This window comes from Scophthalmus maximus, chromosome 5, assembly GCF_022379125.1.
Source record: "Scophthalmus maximus strain ysfricsl-2021 chromosome 5, ASM2237912v1, whole genome shotgun sequence".
Taxonomy (NCBI): Eukaryota; Metazoa; Chordata; class Actinopteri; order Pleuronectiformes; family Scophthalmidae; genus Scophthalmus; species Scophthalmus maximus.
Window position 1 is genome coordinate 2,414,010 of NC_061519.1, and position 22,418 is coordinate 2,436,427.

Genomic DNA, 22,418 nt, shown 5'->3' on the forward strand with positions numbered 1-22,418 from the left:
AAGAAAGTCTGTGCCCACATGTACAAATTAAATTAAATGCATTCGGTAAATGAGGATTAATATAGGAGCTGTAGTCGCTGACCATTACATAAAAGTGAGCTTGACATTATTCTTGATCCGTGTGCACTTGCGAAGTGCTGTCCCCTCAGAATGAAGCAGCCATGTTCACACACCCTGCAACTTTTCCGAGAGACGCCCGAAAGTAGACTAACCTGGGGCTGACATCAGCAAACTGGCTATTTCACCTGTTGCCATTTCCCCTCTTTTGGGAGAGGCCAGAGCAACAACTGCGCTTCAGCAGAAGTGTTTTTTGCGGGATGGCTACAGAATTTGGGCGCGCCTTACAAATTTCTCTGACTTCCACAATCTGACAGTGCAGGAATGTGTCTGGAAGATTTTGAAAACTTTTCCCCTGGCGGCCTTTTCTCGATTATGTACACAACTATTTCTCTGTCACTTGCATAGTGCGGCGCCATGAAACGCCTTCCAGCAAAGGCTATCTGATCATGTGAATGTGTTCAGAATGCGCACAAACACTTCTGCCTGTCGAACAAACTAGTTCTTGTCATGACCCAGCCCTGTGGCTCACATTAACCAGCCAGCAAAGACGACACACGATTCAAACGAAGCTGCAATCGCTCGTCGCTATTCTAATGCGCGCTCAGTATTTTATAGTGAGCAGCAACTTGACATTTCAGACGTGTTCATTTTTTCGTAATTGTAATTGTTCTATCTTTAAAAAAAAAAAAAAAAAAAGGATTACCTATTTGTTCAATTATTGCAATGTTAATGGGATGAGTTTTTCATTCCATTGTGGGAATAATTTTGTAATTATTTGGACACTCGAAAAAAATAGCGTACAGTTAGTTCAGGCACAGCCAAAGAAAACTTAGATGTGTTGCACGTCTGCACCACTGCACAACTTCAGCAACTGTGTGAGCCACATGTGTTTTCTGGCTGTTGTCAGTCCAACGAATGCAGTGAGGCCACGCAGCCATATCAACTTTTTATTGAACTTCCAGTTAGACCACAAAAAAAAGATGAATTTGTGACTGCAACGGTGTCGATATTTCAAGCGGTAATTTCTGAAAATAACCGATGACAACATTTGTTACGTGTTCGAAGGGACATTTTAATAAGCCGCTTTACTTTAAACTTTTAATCACTGCTGTCGATTGAAGACTGTATTGTACATCTGAACTGGGGTCTCGCGAAAGGTTTCCATAAATGCCAAATGATCCAATTATTTAATCATCATTGCATTACTGCTATTATCTGTCCTTTGTTGAAGTGTTAGCAAACACACACACACACGCACAAAAAAAGAAATCAGCTTTATGATGTTTCTGGGTGTCTTTCCTCACTGCAAATTACCCAGGAGGAAATGGCCATTGCGAGTGGATTGTGGGACTTTATTTGAATGTTTCCTGCGGTAAGTTATTCCTTTGTCTGGGCCAAGCTAATAGCGGGGAATGGGATTCAAATAGAGTCAAGCTGCCTCCTGAGATCCCTCAATCCACCGTCGCCATAAAAAGAGGTCTGAGGCCAGTCTAAATATTTGGTAGTCTTAGCAGGTTCATGTTAAAAGACACACACACACACACACACACACACACATGCATGCACAGCACACACACGCACACACACACATGCGGTGAATGCACAAGCAGGCCGAGGCTGTGAAGTTGAATGGCATAGCTCAAAGCCTTCCTCCCCCTATCCCTGCCTCTTTCTCTCTCTAAACCGCCAAACCATTCTCCCCCTTTCTCCAGCTCAGAGGAATTCATTAACTGCCTCTCCACAGAGACACTATGGAAATCAGGCAGCTACAAAGGCAGAGAGAGAGAGAGAGAGAGAAAGAGAGAGAGATAGAGGGAGGGAGAGAGAGGGGGGGGGGGGCAGTGGTGAATGGGGCTATATTATCCTATTAGATGGTGGATATGTCTCGTTTCCCTCCCCAGTCATGAGAAAAACATTAATTTTAAGTGAGAAATGAGACAGAGGGGGGGAGGGAGGGAGGGAGAGGGAGAGTCGTGGAGAGAGAGAGGGAAAAAGAGAGGAAGAGAGAGAGAGGGAAATGGTGAGGGTCTTTAACATTGCTCTTTTATCGAGCTGAAATGGAGAGTCCCCTGGCTCCATTTACCTTGGCAATGAGGATAGAGCCGCTCTCCATGAATGCCATTTAAAATGCCATGGAGATTAAGCATCCTCTCTCTCTCTCCCTCTCTGTTTCTCTCTCACACACACACACACACACTTGCACGCACACATGCACACATGCACACAGCAGCAGCAGTGGCGGCGGCGTGCTCGTCATAATATGTGTTTAGGAAAACAGCTTTGAGATTCATGAGTAAAGCCCTCTAGGTGCCAGCGCCGAGGAGGGAAGAGAACAGGAGAAGGAGACAGCGAGGACCATCACTTTGCCAGAGTGGGCTTTAAGCACTGTAATTAAATCATTAGATCCCCCCCTCCCCTCCCGCCACCCCTCCCTCCCACACACCACCAGCCCTTCCTGTCCCTTCTCTCTCTCTCTCTCTCTCCCTCTGCCTCTCTCTGCCTCTCTCTCTCTCAGCTCAGCCAGGCTCATCAGGGGCTCCAGTGTGAAATGATGAATCTGTATTTATGGGGATGGAGTAATTACACAGCTAACCTCTGAAGGAACCCAGGGGGGCCACAGGGCCACTGAGCAGGGCGCAGGGTGCTCAACCTCATTAGCACTGCCCAAGTGTGTGTGTGTGTGTGTGTGTGTGTATGTGTGTGTGTGTGTGTGTGTGTGTGTGTGTGTGTCTGTGTGTCTGTGTGTGCATTCAAAGGAGCAGATTTAAGCAGAGCTTCTGTTTTGATAGTTAAGCATGTCAATGAGGCAACGTCAATCTGCTTCCTTTCATAAATCAGGGTCAATTTTTCTTTAAAGTTTCCTCACATTAAAAAATGATGAGATTTTCTTGCATCCTGCACACTTCCACTTCCACGCCCTTTTTCAACCCGCAGTACCAAACACACTCCACGCGGCCTGTGACTCCATACCTTGAGTCCTGACAGAGTACAGTGGGCCATTCTTCTCGACGAGCATCTGTCATTTTCCACTCCAAAGCCCCCTGTGTGCTCCGTATCTCTGCTTCATCTCCTCTCCTCCTCGGCCTGCTCTGTCATTACCTGCAGTGTCCTTTACCTCCTCTCCGAGAAAAGCAAAATGCTCCACTGACTTCCGTCGATAATCGCGGACATTCCTCGCAGATCTGGCCGACCATATCGATGCCTCCCCGGCCCATCTGCTGACCAAGATGTCCCGTCATCCCCCTCGGATCCGCTGTCAAAGGATGGAGGGGGGGGTGTTGTGGAGTGATATGTTCGAAGTGCAACAGTTGTTCAAATGCTTACTTGGTCTTAATTATTATTAGTGTTTGTTTTTTTCTGTTTCCATTGTATTCTAAAGTCTCGCGACTACGACCGATATTATAAGAATATGAGCATAACAATGTCTGCGGTGCATTTGTCAAACAGACAGAGACAGTGGCCGCCAAATGCAAATGCGCACACTTGCACACACTTCACAGGTTTCCTTTCCTCCACAGACAGTGAAGACTGCAGAAATTAGATCACGCGCGCGCGCGCACACACGCACGCGCGCACACACACACACAAACACACACACGCGCGCGCGCGCGCACACACGACCTGGGCTAACCAATGCACTAATCGCCTGCCCCGGGCATAGGAGGAGCTTGGTGCTTAAGTAGGCTGCCAATCAGTCAGTCAGCTCCACATCCAGAAGCTCCCGCGGCCAGACGCACGCATCACTCCGCACTCGAGGTGCCAAACTGCGGCTCTGACACAACTCCGACTCGGTGGAGAGAGAAGCTTGACACTTTTCTCAACAAAAAAAAAAGAAAAAAGGGGGGACTCTGGTGCCTTAGACGCCCCCTCTTCATCCTCTTCTTTACCGTCTTTCTGGGGATTCCTACTTTTTTTTTTTTTTTTCTTGTTTTTTTTTCTTTTTCCCCCCTTCACCCTCTCTTGTGTTTTTTTTTCCCCCCTGCCCTCCTCTTGCTGCTGTATAGCGACACTTTGACCCTGGGAGAGATTCTACCGTGCGTTGCGCGCTCCGGACATGTCTTTCCCTCAGCTGGGGTACCCACAGTTTCTCAGCGCCGCCCACGAGGTGTACGGGGGCGAGCGGCCGGCGTCCGCCCGCGAAGGGGCCGCCGAGGGCGGCGCGAGCTCCTCCGCCACCGCCGCGGCGGTCGGCTCTATGCTGGGGATGTACGGGAGCCCGTGGGTGGCGCACAACTACAGTGCCTTTCTGCCGTACAGCGGAGCCACAGACCTCGCCCTCATATCCCAGATGGTGAGAGTCGACGCACGTTGCGGTCCAGGCGTTACTGACACTCATCTTTGTTTTATTGACGAAAAAAAAAAGATCAACGGATCGAAAGTGACCGAGATATAGAAATAAACATCCCATTAGTCGTTTTGGTTTGCAGTATTTATCGATATTCGTGGGTATAGAACCGTTCATAAATACCAATGTTCTATCATTATTTTGTCAAGTCTGACTAGTGACACTTTAACAATTCACTCAATATGTGATTATTATTATTATTATTATGTTATTAGGGAAATCACCACCTTGCGAAGCATGAAACTTAACGTCACAATTTGAGGTTCACACGCTGTTTTCGTTTCTGTAAATTATGGAAATCATGAGGGGAAATTACTGCTAATTCGATTTTATAATATACTGCAGTATTAGCCTGTGTTTGTTCTATTAAAATGAGTTTATTAATTAGAAATCGAAAGGCACTCCAAATTAAAAGTAGGAATTTCTGTTAGAAATAGAAATGTAAATATTAAAATATAATTTGAAAATGCACCCACTTCAGAAGATCAAATAACTGGTGTTTTCATAATTCGGGTTGCCTAAAATCTTACTTTTCTGATTGGATTTTTTTTTTGGTGAATTTACAAAACTTTTAAAAAACTTTTTGGCCATATAAATAATAAATCATACATCAGAGAGAAAGAAAGGGGTATTTTTCTTAAATTTGAAGAGGGACTCATTTCAAGAATAAGTCGCTCAACAAGTTGCCCCCTCCTTCTCCAAATGACATTTCAGGGCTCCCAGTATGAGCTGAAGGACAGCCCGGGCCCCCACCCGGCCTCCCTGCCCGTGCACGCCGCCCAGAGCTTCTACCCGTACGGCCAGTACCCGTACGGCGACCCGTCGAGGGCCAAGACGGCCACGCGGGAGACCACGAGCACGCTGAAGGCCTGGCTGCAGGAGCACCAGAAGAACCCGTACCCGACCAAGGGAGAGAAGATCATGCTCGCCATCATCACCCGGATGACACTCACACAGGTGGGCACGTGTGCGGAGAGCGGCAGGTGTGGCATTGGACGCGTTGAGAAAAAAAAATGAGTGGCGCAGAACAGCACCCTTGGGTGGCCACCAGTGTCATGTCCACGCTCCTCACCTCATTCAAGAGCCACACTTGTTACATTACTGGTTGTGACAACAGTTACCAGCTGTGACTGAATCATTTACACTTCCACACCCGAAGTCTCCATAGATGCATCTCCAAGCTCTTTCAGCAATAATAAACAGTTACAAAATATATATATATTAAAACACTTATGTATTCACAGTTAACCGCCCCGTGTGCCAATGTGTGGAGAGAGAGAGAAAAAAAACCCTCAACGTGTTTTCATTTTTCCAGGTGTCGACGTGGTTCGCCAACGCGCGCAGACGCCTGAAGAAGGAGAACAAGGTGACCTGGGGCCGCAGCGCCGAGGACCGGGACGGCCGCATCTTCAGCAGCGACAACGAGGACGAGCCCGGCAAGAACGGCAGCGACGACGACGACGAAGACGAGGAAATTGATTTGGAAACTGTGGATATCGAGAGGCCCGAGGAGCAGCGGGCGGCGGCGGCGGAGGAGGAGGAGGAGGAGGAGGAGCAGGGCTCCGGCAAAGTGGAGGGAGAGGCGGGCCTGTCCGCCAGAGAGCAGCAGGCCTCGGAGCCGAAGAGCCCGCTTTCCGCGGAGGGCCTGCGAGGAGTGGAAGCGCCCATTTCTCTCAACAAATCGCCCGTCGTCAAACTCGCGGTGGATCATTCTCCCAGCAGACAGGAGTGCCAGAGACCAGCGCAGAGCAAACCCAAAATCTGGTCCTTGGCGGAGACCGCCACCGCCCCGGACAGCGTCCACAAACATTCCCCCGCGGTCCACGCGCACCACCCGGCTTTGGCCTCCGGCGGGCACCCGGCCTTGCTCCCGGGTCATGGGATTTATACGTGCCAGATTGGCAAACTGCACAACTGGGCCAACGCGGCTTTTCTGAACGCCAACTCCCTTTTGAACATGAGATCGCTGCTCGGCGGGGCGCCGGCCGGACACCTGCCCCTCCACGGCGCGGTGCCGAGCGCGCGTCACGACGCACGGCCGGCGGCGGCGGCGGGCCTGGGAGCCTCGGGGACGGAGGACGAGAGTGACGCGGAGTCGTCGGGAAGCTTCAGTCCAAAGAGAGACGGTACGGACTGTGTCTAACTGCACCACCCTCTGACTTGCGACAGGCCTCGGCAGAGTTACTTCTCTACGCATGGCACCAAGAACCAAGCCACGCTAAACAATCACCCACAGGACAAAACAAGCATGATTTTCAAACAAAAAAAAACAACAAGTGAAAAATGCTACTAATAAAAAAAAATCACAAAATAATAACTAATAAAATAAACACATTGCCTTTTTTCCCCCCCTATTCACAGACGAAGAGAGCGACCACAGGCCCGACTCCCTGAAGTCCCCGTTCCAGCTGATCACTGACAGGTATAAACACCTCACGCATTCTGAAATCAATTTGGCCTCGTGACATTGTCCGCGTCGCGCGCCCCCCCCCCCCCCCCCCCACGCGTCTTCTGCCAAATGAACCTTGGTGGAGAGGTAAACACTGTTACACCTGACCGGGCAGGAGGAGAGGCACATAAATCATGTGATTGAGTCCCCCCACTTTAACGCCTCGTCAGGCAGCAGTCTAATATATCCTGCCACCCCCCCCCCCCCATCACCCCCCACGCCGCTCCCAACAACGCCGAGTTATCGCCACCTATGCCATTTAAATAATCTGCCGCCGTTTATTCACGCCCCCTCGAGTGAATGCGCCCTAATGTATGTCAAAGAAAAGCGCTGATAGCGACATCATGAATGAAGTGGAGGGTGAAAAGACATAAAACAATTTACCCACGGTGCCTCGCGAATTTGCATAAACGGATTTTAATTTTAAATCGTCTCTAGAAGCTAAAATTAAAAGCGGTTAATTACTTTTTAAAGTGTGCATTAACGGAAATTAGCTTTTTTAAAGGGGGGGGGGGGTCAATCCATTTCTATCTAACAATATCATCTAATATGTAATTGATTTTACATCCAAAAACTTATTTCACCCCCTTTTCTTTTTGTTTTTGTCTATTTCCTCAGACCTCACCACCGGACCGCGCCACAACGAGTCCTGACGACAACGTTATGAGAAGACAAAGAAAAAGAAAAAGAAAGGAATAATTTTATTTAACGGAGAACAGTTTTAATGAAGTCTATTTTTTATTTTTTTTTGGCAGGAGCACCTGTCATAGTATTACTGTTTAGCTTCTACATGCAAAAAGAGATATGGTTGGAGTTTTGTCACAGATTTGCTTGTATCTCTCTTTTTATGTCCTCTGTTCGTCCCCCCCTCGCCTCTTCTGTTGTGAATGGAAACCTTGAAATTTGTAAATACAGGATATGAATTTGTCTTTAAAGAATATATTTTTTGGAAACTAAATAAATGTCATTATAGTCATTTTTCTTAATTATCTGAGACGTTTCCATTGGAGCTAAAAAAAATACTAACAAAAATCATTGGGAAAGCGGTGGAACTAAAGGTGACTCAAATGTCCCAATTTAAGTGTTTATCTTCATTTTAAAGGTTGGTTAAAATTTGTATAACCCTAATCATGTTAGTGTTAATTCACAGTATCAGATAGATATTAACATTATAATTATCCCAATTCTATTTTTAGTTTTTGTGAAGCTTAAGCAAATAGGTTATTTAAAGGGAAAATCTGACATTCATATGAATATACATATAATACATGTATAAGATATATTGATTCCCACTTGTTTAATGGTGATCACAGTGTCCCCACCCAATAATTGATCCCATTTGTCCCTGTATGCCTATTTAGTCTCCCACTCCTCTTGCCAGCTAAACCATGCAGTGTCAGCCCCTTTTTTTTTTTGCAAGAAAAAGTTGCGACCTTATTGAAATCTGCACTCTCGCCAAAACTCCCCGACTTTTGCCAGCGCCTTGGAAAGCCACCGCAAACGCTGCGGAAATTGAAATTGAAGATTTCCAGGACCTTGTGGACCTGCGCCTGAGCTTTCAGGCCCAGGCCCCGGCGCTTTAATGTCGGATTATACCCCCTTAGTGCCACCACTGCCGCCTCTGAAATATGGATCAGACAGCAGGAAAGGCCAGCAGCCAATATGGGGGCGGCAGCTCAGGGGGAGGTGGATGGGAGGGTGAGAGGGAAGGGCAGGGGGTGGCGTGCTTGTGTGTGTGTGTGTGTGTGTGTGTGTGTGTGTGTGTGTGTGTGTGTGTGTGTGTGTGTGTGTGTGTGTGTGTGTGTGTGTGTGTGTGTGTGTGTGTGTGTGTGTGTGCATGTGTGCGCGTGTGTGTGTGTCACTCCGAGCAATCCTTGACGTTCACAGGCCCAAAGTCATGGGGGTATAGGGACAGAGAGAGAGGATGAAGGGGGGTCTTAGTGCTGTTAATAGAGTATTTCTCAAAGCTGTGCATGGTCCTATGCTTGGGTTAGCAGGAGTTCACGCATGGCACATAATTCGGGGTCCTCCGGCCTCTCAAGGGGCCTGGACCAACTGTCAAAATTTAGATTCAAATGCAAATTTGAGCTCATTATTTAGCGACTGTTTTAAATTCAGATATAATGGGGAATTTAATCTTAATATTTTTACCATTGTTTTAAAGCCAAATTTGATTTTGACAGTCCAGTGCTGATAGTGAGCTCCCCGTCACGCAGCCAAGGCCTTACGAGTACTGTGGAGGTGATCAAACACCGCCGGGTGCTGCCAAGTCTGTATAGAAATTGTGTTTGGATCGGATTACCGAAATGTTAGAATAAAGTTAACTGGGTCGGGTCAGGCAAAGTTACATGGCCTGGAAGAAGCACATAAGCGCGTCGCGACGTGCCGAAGAGCTTTTCTCTGCCGTCTGATAGCTCGGTATCTGCCGTTGACAAATGAGCCGACGTGGCGTATTTGAATTTGCTCAGAGGTGCGAAGAGGATGAGAACTAGACAAACGAGCACTGATGATTTGAGCAGGCGTCATACATGGCCACTGACGGACTCCGGGAGCTTGTAAGGACTCCGTGCATGTGACTCAATGCTGCCACCCCACTCTCAGAAAAAAGCAGGGCAGTACTACACCATGAGGAGCACAACTGTCAGTCACTGTGTCTGTAGAGCACACCCGGCACCAGACACTGAAGCTTTCTGGAGGTCCACTTGTAGTTGTCATCTCATCTTCAGTTGAACGCGCCAACATCAGCCCACCGACGCCCTTCACTAAGCTTGCTCAGTGTGCACGTTGTCGCTGCCCAGTGAAAATGACGTTTCTCCAAATTTGGTGAGTTCGAGTTTTTTTGGATAGGCTGCAAAAACGAAGTGCTGCTTCGTGACTTGAGGAAAATGAGCAGTTTTCATAATCCCAGTCGAAAAATGTACCATTTTGAAAATACGTGGTTTCCCTCAGTTGAACTCCATCCATACCTCAGAATACAATCCACTGCCAAGTACTGCTGAGTCAGGCTTCATATACAGTTTTGGCTGTTTATTGTACATCTTCTTCTTTTTAAAGCCCCAATCAAACGCGTGTCTTTATGTTGGATCAAAACGTTTACAGTCACTATCGCAATGGGCCCAAAATGCACCTATGATGGTACATGTGAGGAAAAAAGAAAAATGTACAGAACGAAGTGTGCTCCTCTTCTTGTACCTGAGGTGTGGACCGCAAATAGGCTCAACATTTGGGCCATTTTCAAATCGTCATTTCCCAAAAGCCATAACTTGGATCTAATACGCGGCGTTGTCTGATGTATGGTCGACGTTCAATGTAAACATCACAGGCTGCCAAGTCAAACTGATGCAAGGTTTAGTTATGTTATTTTTGTTGCTGTTGTTGGGGTTGCCATGAGAAGAGCTTTACTGTATTTATCATTACATCATCAGTGCCTGAGCACTGTTCTCACCTTTTGTCACGACCATGCGCTAAATTCATCCCTTTACCTATTTCAACAGCCTTGAAGGAATCATTTGGCGTAATGGGAAACTTTCAGACTTTCTGGGATTTAGTTGACACGCAAACCCCACTTTACACTTCAGCTTTGGTATAGGTTAAACATAAAATTTATGTGTGGATTATTGAGCTTTGAGCCTACCTTTGTGCCAGGCCACATCTATCTATCTATCTATCTATATTTCTATCTATCTATCTATCTATCTATCTATCTATCTAACTTTCAGAACTTCCTAAAATGCCAAGTTATCACTTTAAACCTGACAAGTGCATATGAGGTGTAGGGAGAAGTAAGTCGGGACTTTGACGGTGCTTTCAGGTGCCTCCCTCAAAAGTCAGTTTATCTTTATTCATCCATCCATCTCTCTATTCACCCACCCACACATCCTTCCACACAGAGAGAGAAAGAGAGAGAGAGAGAGACAGAGAGAGAGTCGGAAAACAAGAGACAGAGAAAAAAAGCAAACCTGAGCCGAAAGAGAGCAAACGGGAGAGCGAGAGATGCTGCAGTGAGAGTCATTGATGTGAGAACAGCATGGAAGGAAGCCAGACACTTGAGGCCATTTTCACTTCCTCTGCCAACTCTGACAGACTGCCATCAGCACTGCTGAGGAGAATATCGGCCGCTTTTTCTCTTATACACACACACACACACACACACACACACACTTCACTGTTTCTACACTTCATCCCAGCCAGACCGCGCGACTGTTCTTCCAAGTACCCAAACAATATGTTATTCTTTCAAAGTTGGAAATCAGTGAGCTTAGCATGATGGGGCTGAAAATGACATCAAATAGCTGTTTAATCAGTTACACAGCGTGTCCAAAATATGTTTTTGCTATGAAAGGAGTGGAAAAAGTGAGCAGATCCAAAATACGATTAGAGTTTGCTGGCATGTGCAGCAGGAACTTCTGCAGAGTTTCGAGTCGAGGCCTCGTGTTGGTAGTTTGTCACCCAACCTGCCCCAAAACTTTTTTCAAAAGTGGAGCTGGTACACACTGTGAAAAGCCATGCGTGAGGAAAACAACCGCCGCTAATACGCCTGAATGAAACTCTTTCTGTGGAGTTTTTTCGGAGTTGAATCAGCCCCTCAAACTCTCAGTGTGAACTGAGTCTTCATTGGTGCTTTGGTATTCTGATACAGGCTCTGTGGTGAGGCCTAATCCCCATTAAAGAGGCAGATTATGGAAGGGATTTGTCTTTGATTTGCCTGTCCCACTGCTCTTTTCTGTCACCATCTCGCTCTCCATATATATCCTTCCCTCGTTCCTTTTCTCTCTGCTCCTCTGTCATCTCGATGGGATGGTCAGAGGGTCTGAACAATGATTGCCTCCGTGTGTCATCTCCCTCACACTCCCACTCTTTTGCCATGCTCCTGTGATTATGGTGACATGTATGAGGACCCCCGGTCGCCTGAATGGATTTGTTAAAGGCCCCCAGTGGATGAGAGAGGGCCCGGCCTCGTAGACTGGCTCTCGTGTGCGCATCCATCCCCTTTCGAGGGACTCTGCATGGGGGTGAACCGCCTGCCAGTCACCCCATCCCCCCAACCCCCCCTCCCACAGTGGCAACCCCTCCCACTCTTCCCCTCTCCTCCGCCACACAGAGATAATCAGGCTTATGTAAAGACGACGTGCTCTTTTGACAGTCATCAGCTCATCAGTGATCCAATCAAGCCCAAATCCGCCATTGTTCGCCCCTCAAAGTGTCTCAAATCCGCTTGTGCAGGAGAGAGGGGCTGCGGTCTTTATCCTGCCAATCACTCCTGACATTCCTGCCACTGTTGCCATGGCCTGGGGTCAGAGGTCGTGAAAACAGAGAGCATGAGCTGACTTGGGGAGAATGGCGGGGTGCTAAAGGAGGGACTCCCTGTGCGATGGCCCCATTGGTCAGCCAACGCAGGGGGTAAGTGTAGACAAGTTAGGGCTCTATAGCCCCCGCTGAGAGGGCCAGCCGGACAGAAAGAGACAAGGGGGTGGGGGGCGATGAGGCAGAGAAAGGGCCAAGGCAAGTGAAAGAGGGCAAGAGAGGTGTGTGTGTGGAGAAAGGAGGAAAAAGGGGTTTAAGGAGGGACAGTGTTTGATTGCCAAATAGGCTTTACATTGCTTGACCTCAAGGGGCTCGAAGACACACAGTTAAAGAAATAATGAACACGCAAGTTAATATTTCTTGAATTTTCAATGTTCTTTCTGCATATAAAATGTGGAAATTAAACATTGTTCTACAGCAAAACAACCCACTATAATTAATTCTTCACCGCACTGCTAGAGGTCAAGGCCAAAGCTACCAACAAAAAAAATCATGATCGGTGTGTGTGTGTGTGTGTGTATGAGAGAGAGAGAGAGAGAGAGATAAAGCCCATGCTAGCTGCTGAGCTGTAATTTGAAATGGAAATGTACCTCCCAACGCAATGAAGCTAATACGTGTCATTGCAGGATAAGCGGGGCACTGGGTTAAATCTGTTGTAATGTTGTCAAAAGAATAATTTTCTGTACCCAATGTATACGTAAGTGAGTAAATGTTTAGCCCAGACCAGATATCATAGGGAATTTACGCCATTCACTGTTCCTCCATAGGGATTAGTGGAATTAGGCATGTACACAAAAGCAAAGTATCAAAACTCATGGGTAATTCAACAAGCGCCACAATACTGAGTTTACTGAGTGATGCGCGTATTGTCGCGTTGCAGCTGCGGAGTGCCGCGTACAGACAAATAGCAAACATCTCCGACGCCTTCAGAAGGAGACAAATTTAATATACAGGGAAAATACACACAGCAAATGCTATGAAAGGGTGGGAGTGATAAGTCTTTTCTCTTGTTTGCCCATTCACGGCAAATAATCTGAGGGTAGGAGCAGATTAGGACAGAGGGGCGGGTTCGCGCTGGAGTGTTCGCATCGCTGGCTCCTTTCAGCCATTTTGAAACAATGTTTATCCACTGGTTTGTTACAGCGGAGCAACTTAGCTTAGTGAACTGCTGTGAGAGTCCTGGGGGTTGGGGGGGGCCGAGGACTCGCTGCGTCTTTGTTCAGCATCCATTGTCACACCCCGGTGCATTATAGTGGCTTGCAGAGAAGCGGCGCAACATGAATTCATATGTGGGATTGGCGATTTTCTATACTTTGTACCTCAAATCTTTCTCCATCAAACGTTTTTTTTGTTTCGTTTATCGTTAAGCCCCGAAAAGACTTGTTTTCTTGAAAACAAGAAGAAAAGAGGCATTCCCAGCTCCGATTGGCTCGTCTGGTGAACTTGCCAGTGGAGCGTCAACAGCTGTACGGACGACAGAGGAGATGAGTGAGCAAGCACAGAACTGCACGCCGGTCACGAAACAGGTCTCTCTCGGTTTCCGGATCGATCTTGAAATAAGTTGATTCGTGCTGTGTAGATGGGTAAAGTTATTTGACCACGCTGGCAAATAATTAGCCACATAAGCAGCATGGCTCAAAGGAGGCTATGTTGACTTTCATGCTCACCAGAGGACGAATCTTTAAAAGACGTTGGACCTTCTCCGCAGGTCTTCACATGTACAGTGCAATATCTAATCATCTACCAGATGGACTGATACAACATTTTGAACCAGCATTCATTGCTCATTGATTTGACGTATGATGACGGATTTTTTCTCCAGCGCTTCCACGGCATTCACATTTTTATGTCTCTTTTCAGTGAAATTCGTTGACATCTTGTTACGGAGATTCATGCTTCACTCATTATGGAATTAAACAATTCTGGTGAGCTCTTAAATTTCCACACACCACACCACCAATTGGTAAATTGTCCAGTTCTTTGGTTTGTGACCAAACATCTGCAACACAATCCATTTCAATAGTGTATTGTCTCTGCTGATTGTTAGCTGCAACTGTTGGTTGACTTCTATACATTATCAATTTCCTACATAGCCTACCTTTTTACACATCAGTGATGAACAGTGTTGGGCAGGAACTAATTACTCGGTAATATATTGCTGTGATATAATTACTTTTCGCAGTAACTAGTAGTGTAAGGGATTCAAGTAATAAGTAAGGTAATATAATTACTCTTTGAAAGAGCAATAAGTAATAATTAACTTATTACCCTTCCTGAGTAACTTGCTCTACACTGGTGAGGAAAAAAACCTCACACTTTTTAACATGCTGCCATTTCCTCCTTTAACGACGTAAAGACGGACATGGAATTGTCAGAGCCAGGTCTTGCCTGAATAAGAAACTTCAATCTTGGTGAGAAATCAAGAAAAACTCAATTTATATGACATTATTTTTAAAAAATATTCTGTATTATTTCCAATTGTTTCAAATAAATAACACTTACTCTAGCAGCACGTTGGCATTGGGAACATGTTAGCACGCTCATGTTAGCATTGCGCTCATAGCTCTGCTGCGGACAAGATTTGTCTTAAATTGAGGAAAAAGCAAATCTGCCTGTGCAGGAAAAATATCCTCAACTTGCTCCAATGCACCTTGTGTGACGATCTTTCTTACACAAAATGATCATGTAAAAAGGATCCGCGGTTGAAAAAGAATTCTCGGGGTCCAATGGACTTTTTGGAGTGATCTCAACTTGTTTTCGCAAACTGACTCTTTTTTTGGGCCGATAGAAAACAACTGCTGTGTTAAACTGTAGTAAACATCACAAGATAAGATATGGATTTGGGTAGTGTACAGTGCCGCGGAATGCAAAACCTCCCCCTCTGCTGTGTTTTAGTTTTGGATAATGATAGAAGACTCATGGGTCACATATCTTCACAGTGTAATTACACATGAGGTGTGTGCACGTGCGTTGGGTTACACACACACACACACACACACACACACACACACACACACACACACACACACACACACACACACACACAGACAAACACACACACACACACACACACACACACACACACACACACACACACTATCGTTCTAAAACACTCACACAGTTGCAGAGTAATATGAGTCCTCATTCATCTGCCCAAGTCGTTTAGGGTAATAGAGCTTAATGGAGTATATTAACCCCGTCCAGCTTGCACCCGCCCCCCTCCTCCCACCTCAGATATATGTGCGGGTGTGTGTGAGTGTGTGTGTGTGTTCATGCACATTCACGGGGAAAGGGGAAACTTGCCAACTGTTTATCTGCAAGCCACACACACACACACACACACACACACACACACACACACACATGGGGGAGCAGAGCTCTGGTTTCCCACTGTCACAGATGCTTACCCGCCTCTCCATTAGTGATGTGATTGGGGTGGACACAGAAAACCAGCAGCCACGTTCCCACAGGGGCAATCTAAGGAAATTATTGCCCCGCTGCTCTCCTGGGAATCTCACTGCTCCAGAAAGAAGCACTTAATCAACTGCTATCACATGCAACTCTCTGTCAGGCGCAATACCATGAGTTTTTTCTTTTTTTGGAGCGTTTGCTGTGGATGGATACTTTGCGCAGCGGTGTTTGATGATGCGCGATCAGTCATGGCACACAGTGAGAGACTTGCAGGAGCTGTGCAGGCTCTCAAGATGTGGAATCGGGAGATCAGACACTCAGCGCCGCTTAATGGGAAAGTGACAAATGGATGATCACTGGAGAATGAAGATTGATGCAATAGTCAAGATCTTCAGGCTGTTTTTTATACAATTTTCTGCGCGGCACAAGGAGTAAATCAATGTGTAATCTACAACAGTCTTTGTTGTTAGTCCTGATGCAAATGTTGCAGGGATGTGAGGGAAAATCACAAGCAGATTAAGACGCAGCAAAAAAAAGAAAAAGAGAAAAGACATAGTGAAAGAAAGGATGCAAACTCAGCAGTGTCTGATCTGGACTCTGCTGGGTGACCCAGCAGAGTTCTGGGAGGTCCAGTCAGAGATGTAACATGAAATCTGCAGCCACACCCAAGTGCATGCAGACAAGCAGACCTGTGTTGTCTTTGGTCATTCATAAAACTGCAGGTGACCTTTTCACCCTGGTCAATAATAAGTGCAAGTTGAGCCCATGGCATGCTCAGGCGAATACGACACACACACACACACACACACACACACACACACACACACACACACACACACACACACACACACACACACTCATACACACACACACACACACACACACACGTGTCTCCATGAATTACAAATCTGACCTTACCCTAACCTTAAAACATGTCTTGACCTTAGATTTTAATTAATTATGTTATGGAGACCTGCTCTTTTTCCCCATAATGGAACTTTGTGAACAAATTAACAAATTTAGGTCCCCACAACATGAGTACACACACACACACACACACACACACACACACACACACACACACACTGAGGCTGTAGTTCTTTAAACCACCAGAGGATGGCAGCTGAGATCTAAGCATTAATGCTGCACCAGTCATGCTAAGCTCTGGGGGAAATGCTCAGATTCCTTTTTTTCATTGTTCCCCAGTTTAAGAATCTAAAATTGGTCACTGCTGTAATGCCCTGGGATTAAATTGTGTTTTCTAAGAACTTAGTGTTCCCCAGGATAATTCACTGAACTTCCTTCACTGAAGTTCTTTATGAGGAAATCCAAATATTCTCATCTGGATTATCTTTGATCTATTCAACCAAAGAAATAACAAAGTACAAAATTGTAATCTTAAATCCATGTATACGTTCTGTAGACCCCAGGCCATTGACAGCATCTGGAAACACATATACATAAATTAAAATGAATCAATGAACAAATGAATGAATGAATGTCATGTAACATTCTTTTGCAAGATTGTTCTATAGTTTTTCCTGGTTTCTGAGAATTGTTCACACGTGGGGTTCTGGACTGAAGAAATAAGCTCTCAGATTCCTGACTGAAAGAGAAAAAGTGGAAATATTGATTGTGTGGAATAAACAGTTACAATTCAAAGTGCCGCATTCAAAAAATTTGAATGCAAAAGCACAAATAAGTAATCAAATAAGAAAAGTAAAAGCACTTAATGTGCAGGAAGGTTAAATCAATGTATTCTTTTACTGGATTACAATTATTGACATTGCAGCAGGTAAAGGTGTTGCTGATTTTATTTTACATACTTTAATTACTTTGCAAATCCTTTGCAAACAGGGATGCTCTAATTCTAATATGAACTTATATAACCTTTTTAGGGGGGGTATTTTTATTTAATTTGTTAAAAAATATGAAACTATATGAAATATTTAATTATTTAACAATTGGTGTATTTACAATGTTTTATGGGTAAATTCTGGATTTTCTCACCATCGCATGTTAATGCTCATTTTGTAGCCAAGGGTTACCAATTTCAGCTGTTTTATACACGATGGGTTTTAATAAGGTCTGAAGACAAGAAGGATAAAAAGGAAGTCCAAAGGTTGATTTTGCAATGTTTAATTTTTGAACATAGAAGTGTGGGGTCACGAGAGAAACCATATAGCGGGGAAAGTAAAGTCAATCTCACCAAAATTCAAGGGTTTATTTAAGAGAAAGTAGATGGTGGATGATACAGACACAAACAGAAATCAAGGCAAACTGACGGCCATAATGGAAAAAAATAAATAGACCGGCTGAGAGACGGAGGATCAGTGGATGCGTTAAGGTAGGTCAAAGTGTTTGTTAAAGGCTCTATCGGTCCCTGTGGACCGCGGCTTGAAGAGCTGAATAATGTATGTCCGCTCCCGGAGTAATGAAGTGGAAGTGATCGGGAGGAATACGGCTGGCCTCCCAGGGCTCAACGCAAACTGTACACACTCTTAAGAGCTGCCTGCAGCCCCGACCGGTCTCCCTCTCTGCCTCTGTCTGTCCCCGTCCACTTCCCTCACACACAAACACACACACACACACACACACACACGCGCGCCTGCGCGCCCACAGCAGCTGAGAGGGTTCGCTTGTCTCTGTTCCCGTGCCTTACATCATTGATGAGGCCCGGGCCGGGGCATTTATAGTATCCCTCTCAGAGTTCAACAGCGCCGCGTGCTCCGCGAGGAGGCTTCTTATTAGAGCGGAGCAGGAGGCAGCCGTGCCCAGTGGTCGGACAGACACTTGGTGTTGGCGGCCTTGTTTGTGGATCGGCTCCGACCTGGCGTGCGCTTGCACCTGGTCGGCGCTCGTGCGCTTCACAAGGGGCAGCCGCTGTGTAGGCCGTGTCTTGTGGTGAAAAAGACAGGCCTGTGTCCTCTCCTCATGATCCATTTAGTGCTCGTCCTCCTCTGTCCTCTACCCTGGCTATCCCTCCCTCTTTTCTCACTGAGTGAATGTTAGAAAAGAAAGGGGGAAGAGCTACCCACGCCTTTGGGTTCATGTGATGGTATAGGACACTGTGGGCAGAACTTCCCTCGTCGTTGTGTTTCACTTCGTTTAGACCGGCTTCAGATGTGTGCCTCATCAAAATTTGAGAGGAGAGCTTTCACAGCGCCCGGACACAAAGACATTCCCTTTTTTTTTAATAAAACATATTTTGTTGTTGTCAGATTGACGAAGCAGATGCCACAGAATGATCTGGCAATTTTCCTGTTTGGGCTCCGTCCGGAGGTAACAAAATCCACCTACCAGCTCCTCTGTGGCTACTTCAACACTAGAAATAGGATTTAGATACACATATCCCTTTTTTTGGGAGACTTTGGGAAACGTTGCTGTCTCTGTTTTAGTTTGAAAACTCCGGGGTTGCGTTGTCTGAACAGGCAGAAAGGGAGACTTTTGGAGACCGGTGGGGGTTGTGTTGGGAACACTTAGTTTCAGTAACAGCTTCACCTTGTCATTGGTCCAAGCGAAGAAACCCCTCGTCCATATTTTTCTGTTCCTCATTCCTATAGTATTTTCTGCAACCAAGCAACCAGACAATCTGCTTCCTGTTTACACCTGCGCGCACGGGAACAGAGTACATAATGGATGACGATTATTTCTGATACAGAGCTAAATCCCTCGCCCGGACTGTTATAATTTTACGTGACAGTCATTAGTGTGGACGTAGCCTAAAGCTACTAATTAACTCCTGACACCTTCTCCATTTTTACCGTAAAACTACAAAAAGTGTGTGCGTGTGTGTGTGTGCGATGTATGTGCGCACACGAGAGAGTTGAAGTGAAACCAGCACATCTGGGTCCTTTCACAGATGTGGTACACCCTGATTCAAAATCCAAATGTCTTTTATTATCATCATGAGTCCTACTTCATACTGTATGTGTAGATAAATTTCATGACGATTAAAAGAAAAATGATTTGATTGTTTTTTCTAGTGGCCTTTTATCAAACACAATTTCCCCTTAAGCCCCAGACCATTGCCGACTAAACGTACCGGCTTCGATAAAAGAGGCGAATCCACGGCTGAGACGAGGGGCTGGGGCGAGTTCAGGACTGAGGAGACTGAGCACTGTAGAAGAAAACAATGATTACAGTAGATGAGAGTATTGTCTGAAACCAAGTTGGCCGTCGTGCTGATAAACATACATGGGAGCTGTAGTTTTTTTTGTAGGCCCAAAAAGTAATTGTTGTATCAGGATAACAAATGTTATGAAGGTGTCTAATTGCAACGGCAGAAGTGGATACCAATTTGCCAATTTTTAAATATAAAGATGCTTATTAAATGAGAGATTACAGTGAGCTACAGAGGCTGGTGGGACAGAGGCTATAGCCAGGACAAGATGCCAGGATTTTTTGGCTGTATACAGGAGACACCCCACGAAACCACATAAATAGTCAGGCGCTTAAAACTACAGTGTGTAATATTTAGAAAAATGTATTCACAGAAACTGAATATACTTATCTGTTCATATATGTATATGTATATATATATATATATATATATATATATATATATATATATATATATATATATATATATATATATATATATATGCCTCGACTCGAGTTCCGAGGTAGAACGCAGCAGTGAATACGGCAGCAGAAAACGGTCCAGAATATACATCGCATTTGCTCTTGAATTTCCAGCGCTGCAGGAAACCGGAAATGGAATTAGCTGTGCGCCGCCATGAAGTGTCCCCTGTCGGGTGCTCAGTTGGTTGCACTGTTGGTTTGCAACATTACCACCAGATGCCACTAGAAAGCGCAAAAATTACACACTGGGGCTTTAACTTCATAGGCTTCAGTGGTGGTTAGCAGATTTTGATACCACTGGACAGAGCCAGGCTAGCTGCTCCCGCCATTTCCACTATCAATGCTACGCTGGGCTAACTGACTGATGGCTCTAACTTCATATTTTGTGTACAGACATGAAAGGCATCAATCCCTAAATATCTCCAAAATGTCAAATGATTTCCTTTCACCTGGATATTCTCTCTCTGTGATGAGCAGGACTATCTCACAAAAACAAGGCGCGCCAAATAGCGCAGCCACGTTTCTCACTCTGGTTGTTAAAAGCATTCTCATTTCAATTTGGGCCCATCAGCACCACCCGCTAAGATACTTTCAGTAGAATAGCAAAAAACACACCAAGACGAAGGCTCAAAAAGCATCTACATGTTAAACAGTGATTAAAATTGCATAGATTTCAGACGTTCGGGTAGAAAATATATTCAAATGCGGCGCACTGTGATTGAAAGAACTTGTGATTGGGGTTGTTTGGCCCTCTCCTCCAAACACTTTCTGCAGTGGGAGCCTCCTCCTGCTCTCACATTAACATGCTTCTATCATTAACCCCCACACCCCACCTACTGCATAATAGCAAGAGCTGAATGCAAGGAGGAAAGAAAAAGAATGCTTTTCCTTTCTTTCATTCTTTTCTTTTTTTTCTCCTTTTTATCCTGCGGAGCATCTTGAATGAATGATTGATGTGAGGGGGGCGAGATCAGAAAGATATAATCACGGTCTAACGAACGCAGAGCTTTAAGAAATATATACTGGAGGAATGCTATAAATTTATAAACACATCATATATTAATATATAAGCAGTTCATTGATTATTCAAAAAGAAGGAAATAACATAATCTGTGCACCTCTGTGTGTAACGCATGCTTTGTGTTCTTTTTCTTTTTAACCCGGGAATAAGGTAACAAATGCTTTGGAAGTTCAATCCAGTCTCTCCGCCGGCTCCCCATTCATCGATACCGCAAAACTTATTTTCCCCCCCGAAAACTACATTAAACGCAGACGTGTTCATTGTCACCGGCTAAACAAATTGCCATTCTCCCTGAGTGACACGTGTTTTGTGTGAAGACATGCAAAGCCAGCGCGCCGAGATAACTTAATTTCCCAGCTTTGAGCACAGATGAGGTGGAGACAGTCGGCCCGTGTTCCGTATATGAGCACCTTTCACGGGACAAATGGAATGTCAATCAGGCGCCCGTACACAGATGCTTTCTCCCCGGCGGGGCCCGGGATGCTTTCTGGTGATGCAGCTCTGTTGTTCCAGCCTTACTCTGGGTGCTCTGGGAATATTTTGTCCTTTTACCCCTCCACATCCCCTCGCTCCATCTCAGATCCCCTGGCTATTAATGATTTCTTTGGCTCCACAAGTTGGCCTCTTTAGGCTTTCCCTCGTTTCCCCTCGTGTTTCTTCGTGTTGTCTTATTTCTTTTCTCTATAACTGTTCATGGATTTACCATTTTGATTCTTTGCTAATCCAATATAAGGGAATCTGAAAATGATATGGGGGAGGGGCAAATTTTGTATTTGATTTTATTAAAAAAAAAAAACTTCCCCACTAGCAATATTAGTATTTTCTTTGGATCATGCCCTTGACCTAAAAAAACCCTATCCAATCTGTAGCTCCTGTAGAAACAACAACTTAAACAATTTAAACAACCACACAGGTCACTTGGCCCTACTCTGTGGTACCAGCCATGGACGTGTACCTGTGGCAGGTGCATCAGCCCTTCGTTGTTCTAGTAACAACAGGAGCACTTCAAGAGAGCAGACCTCTGCCAAGGCTGAACAGTCCCCCACCTATATGCTGTTTCACACAAAACGTGGATTCCCATCTTCGTCTGACCTACATACTTTTTTTTTTAAATATTGTTTGTGAAGATATGATTAAAGATGTTGTGTCTCGGCCTATCTCGCGATGGTGAACGATTCCTTTCAAAATCCAGATCTGGATCCCTCACAAAATGTATTGACTTTTTACCATGCAATACCATGCAA

The 22,418-nt window shown here is 45.4% G+C and overlaps 1 protein-coding gene across 1 annotated transcript; it reads left to right on the top strand.

Annotated features, from left to right (window-relative positions):
* The first annotated feature begins 3,783 nt into the window (after nt 1-3,783).
* On the top strand, nt 3,784-7,529 carry irx1b (iroquois homeobox 1b). The gene is made up of 5 exons (XM_035635699.2): nt 3,784-4,351; nt 5,120-5,362; nt 5,721-6,531; nt 6,767-6,827; nt 7,473-7,529. The coding sequence occupies exons 1-5, from the start codon at nt 4,115-4,117 to the stop codon at nt 7,519-7,521; spliced, it is 1,401 nt and encodes a 466-aa protein (XP_035491592.2). The 5' UTR covers nt 3,784-4,114; the 3' UTR covers nt 7,522-7,529.
* The last annotated feature ends 14,889 nt before the right edge of the window (nt 7,530-22,418 follow it).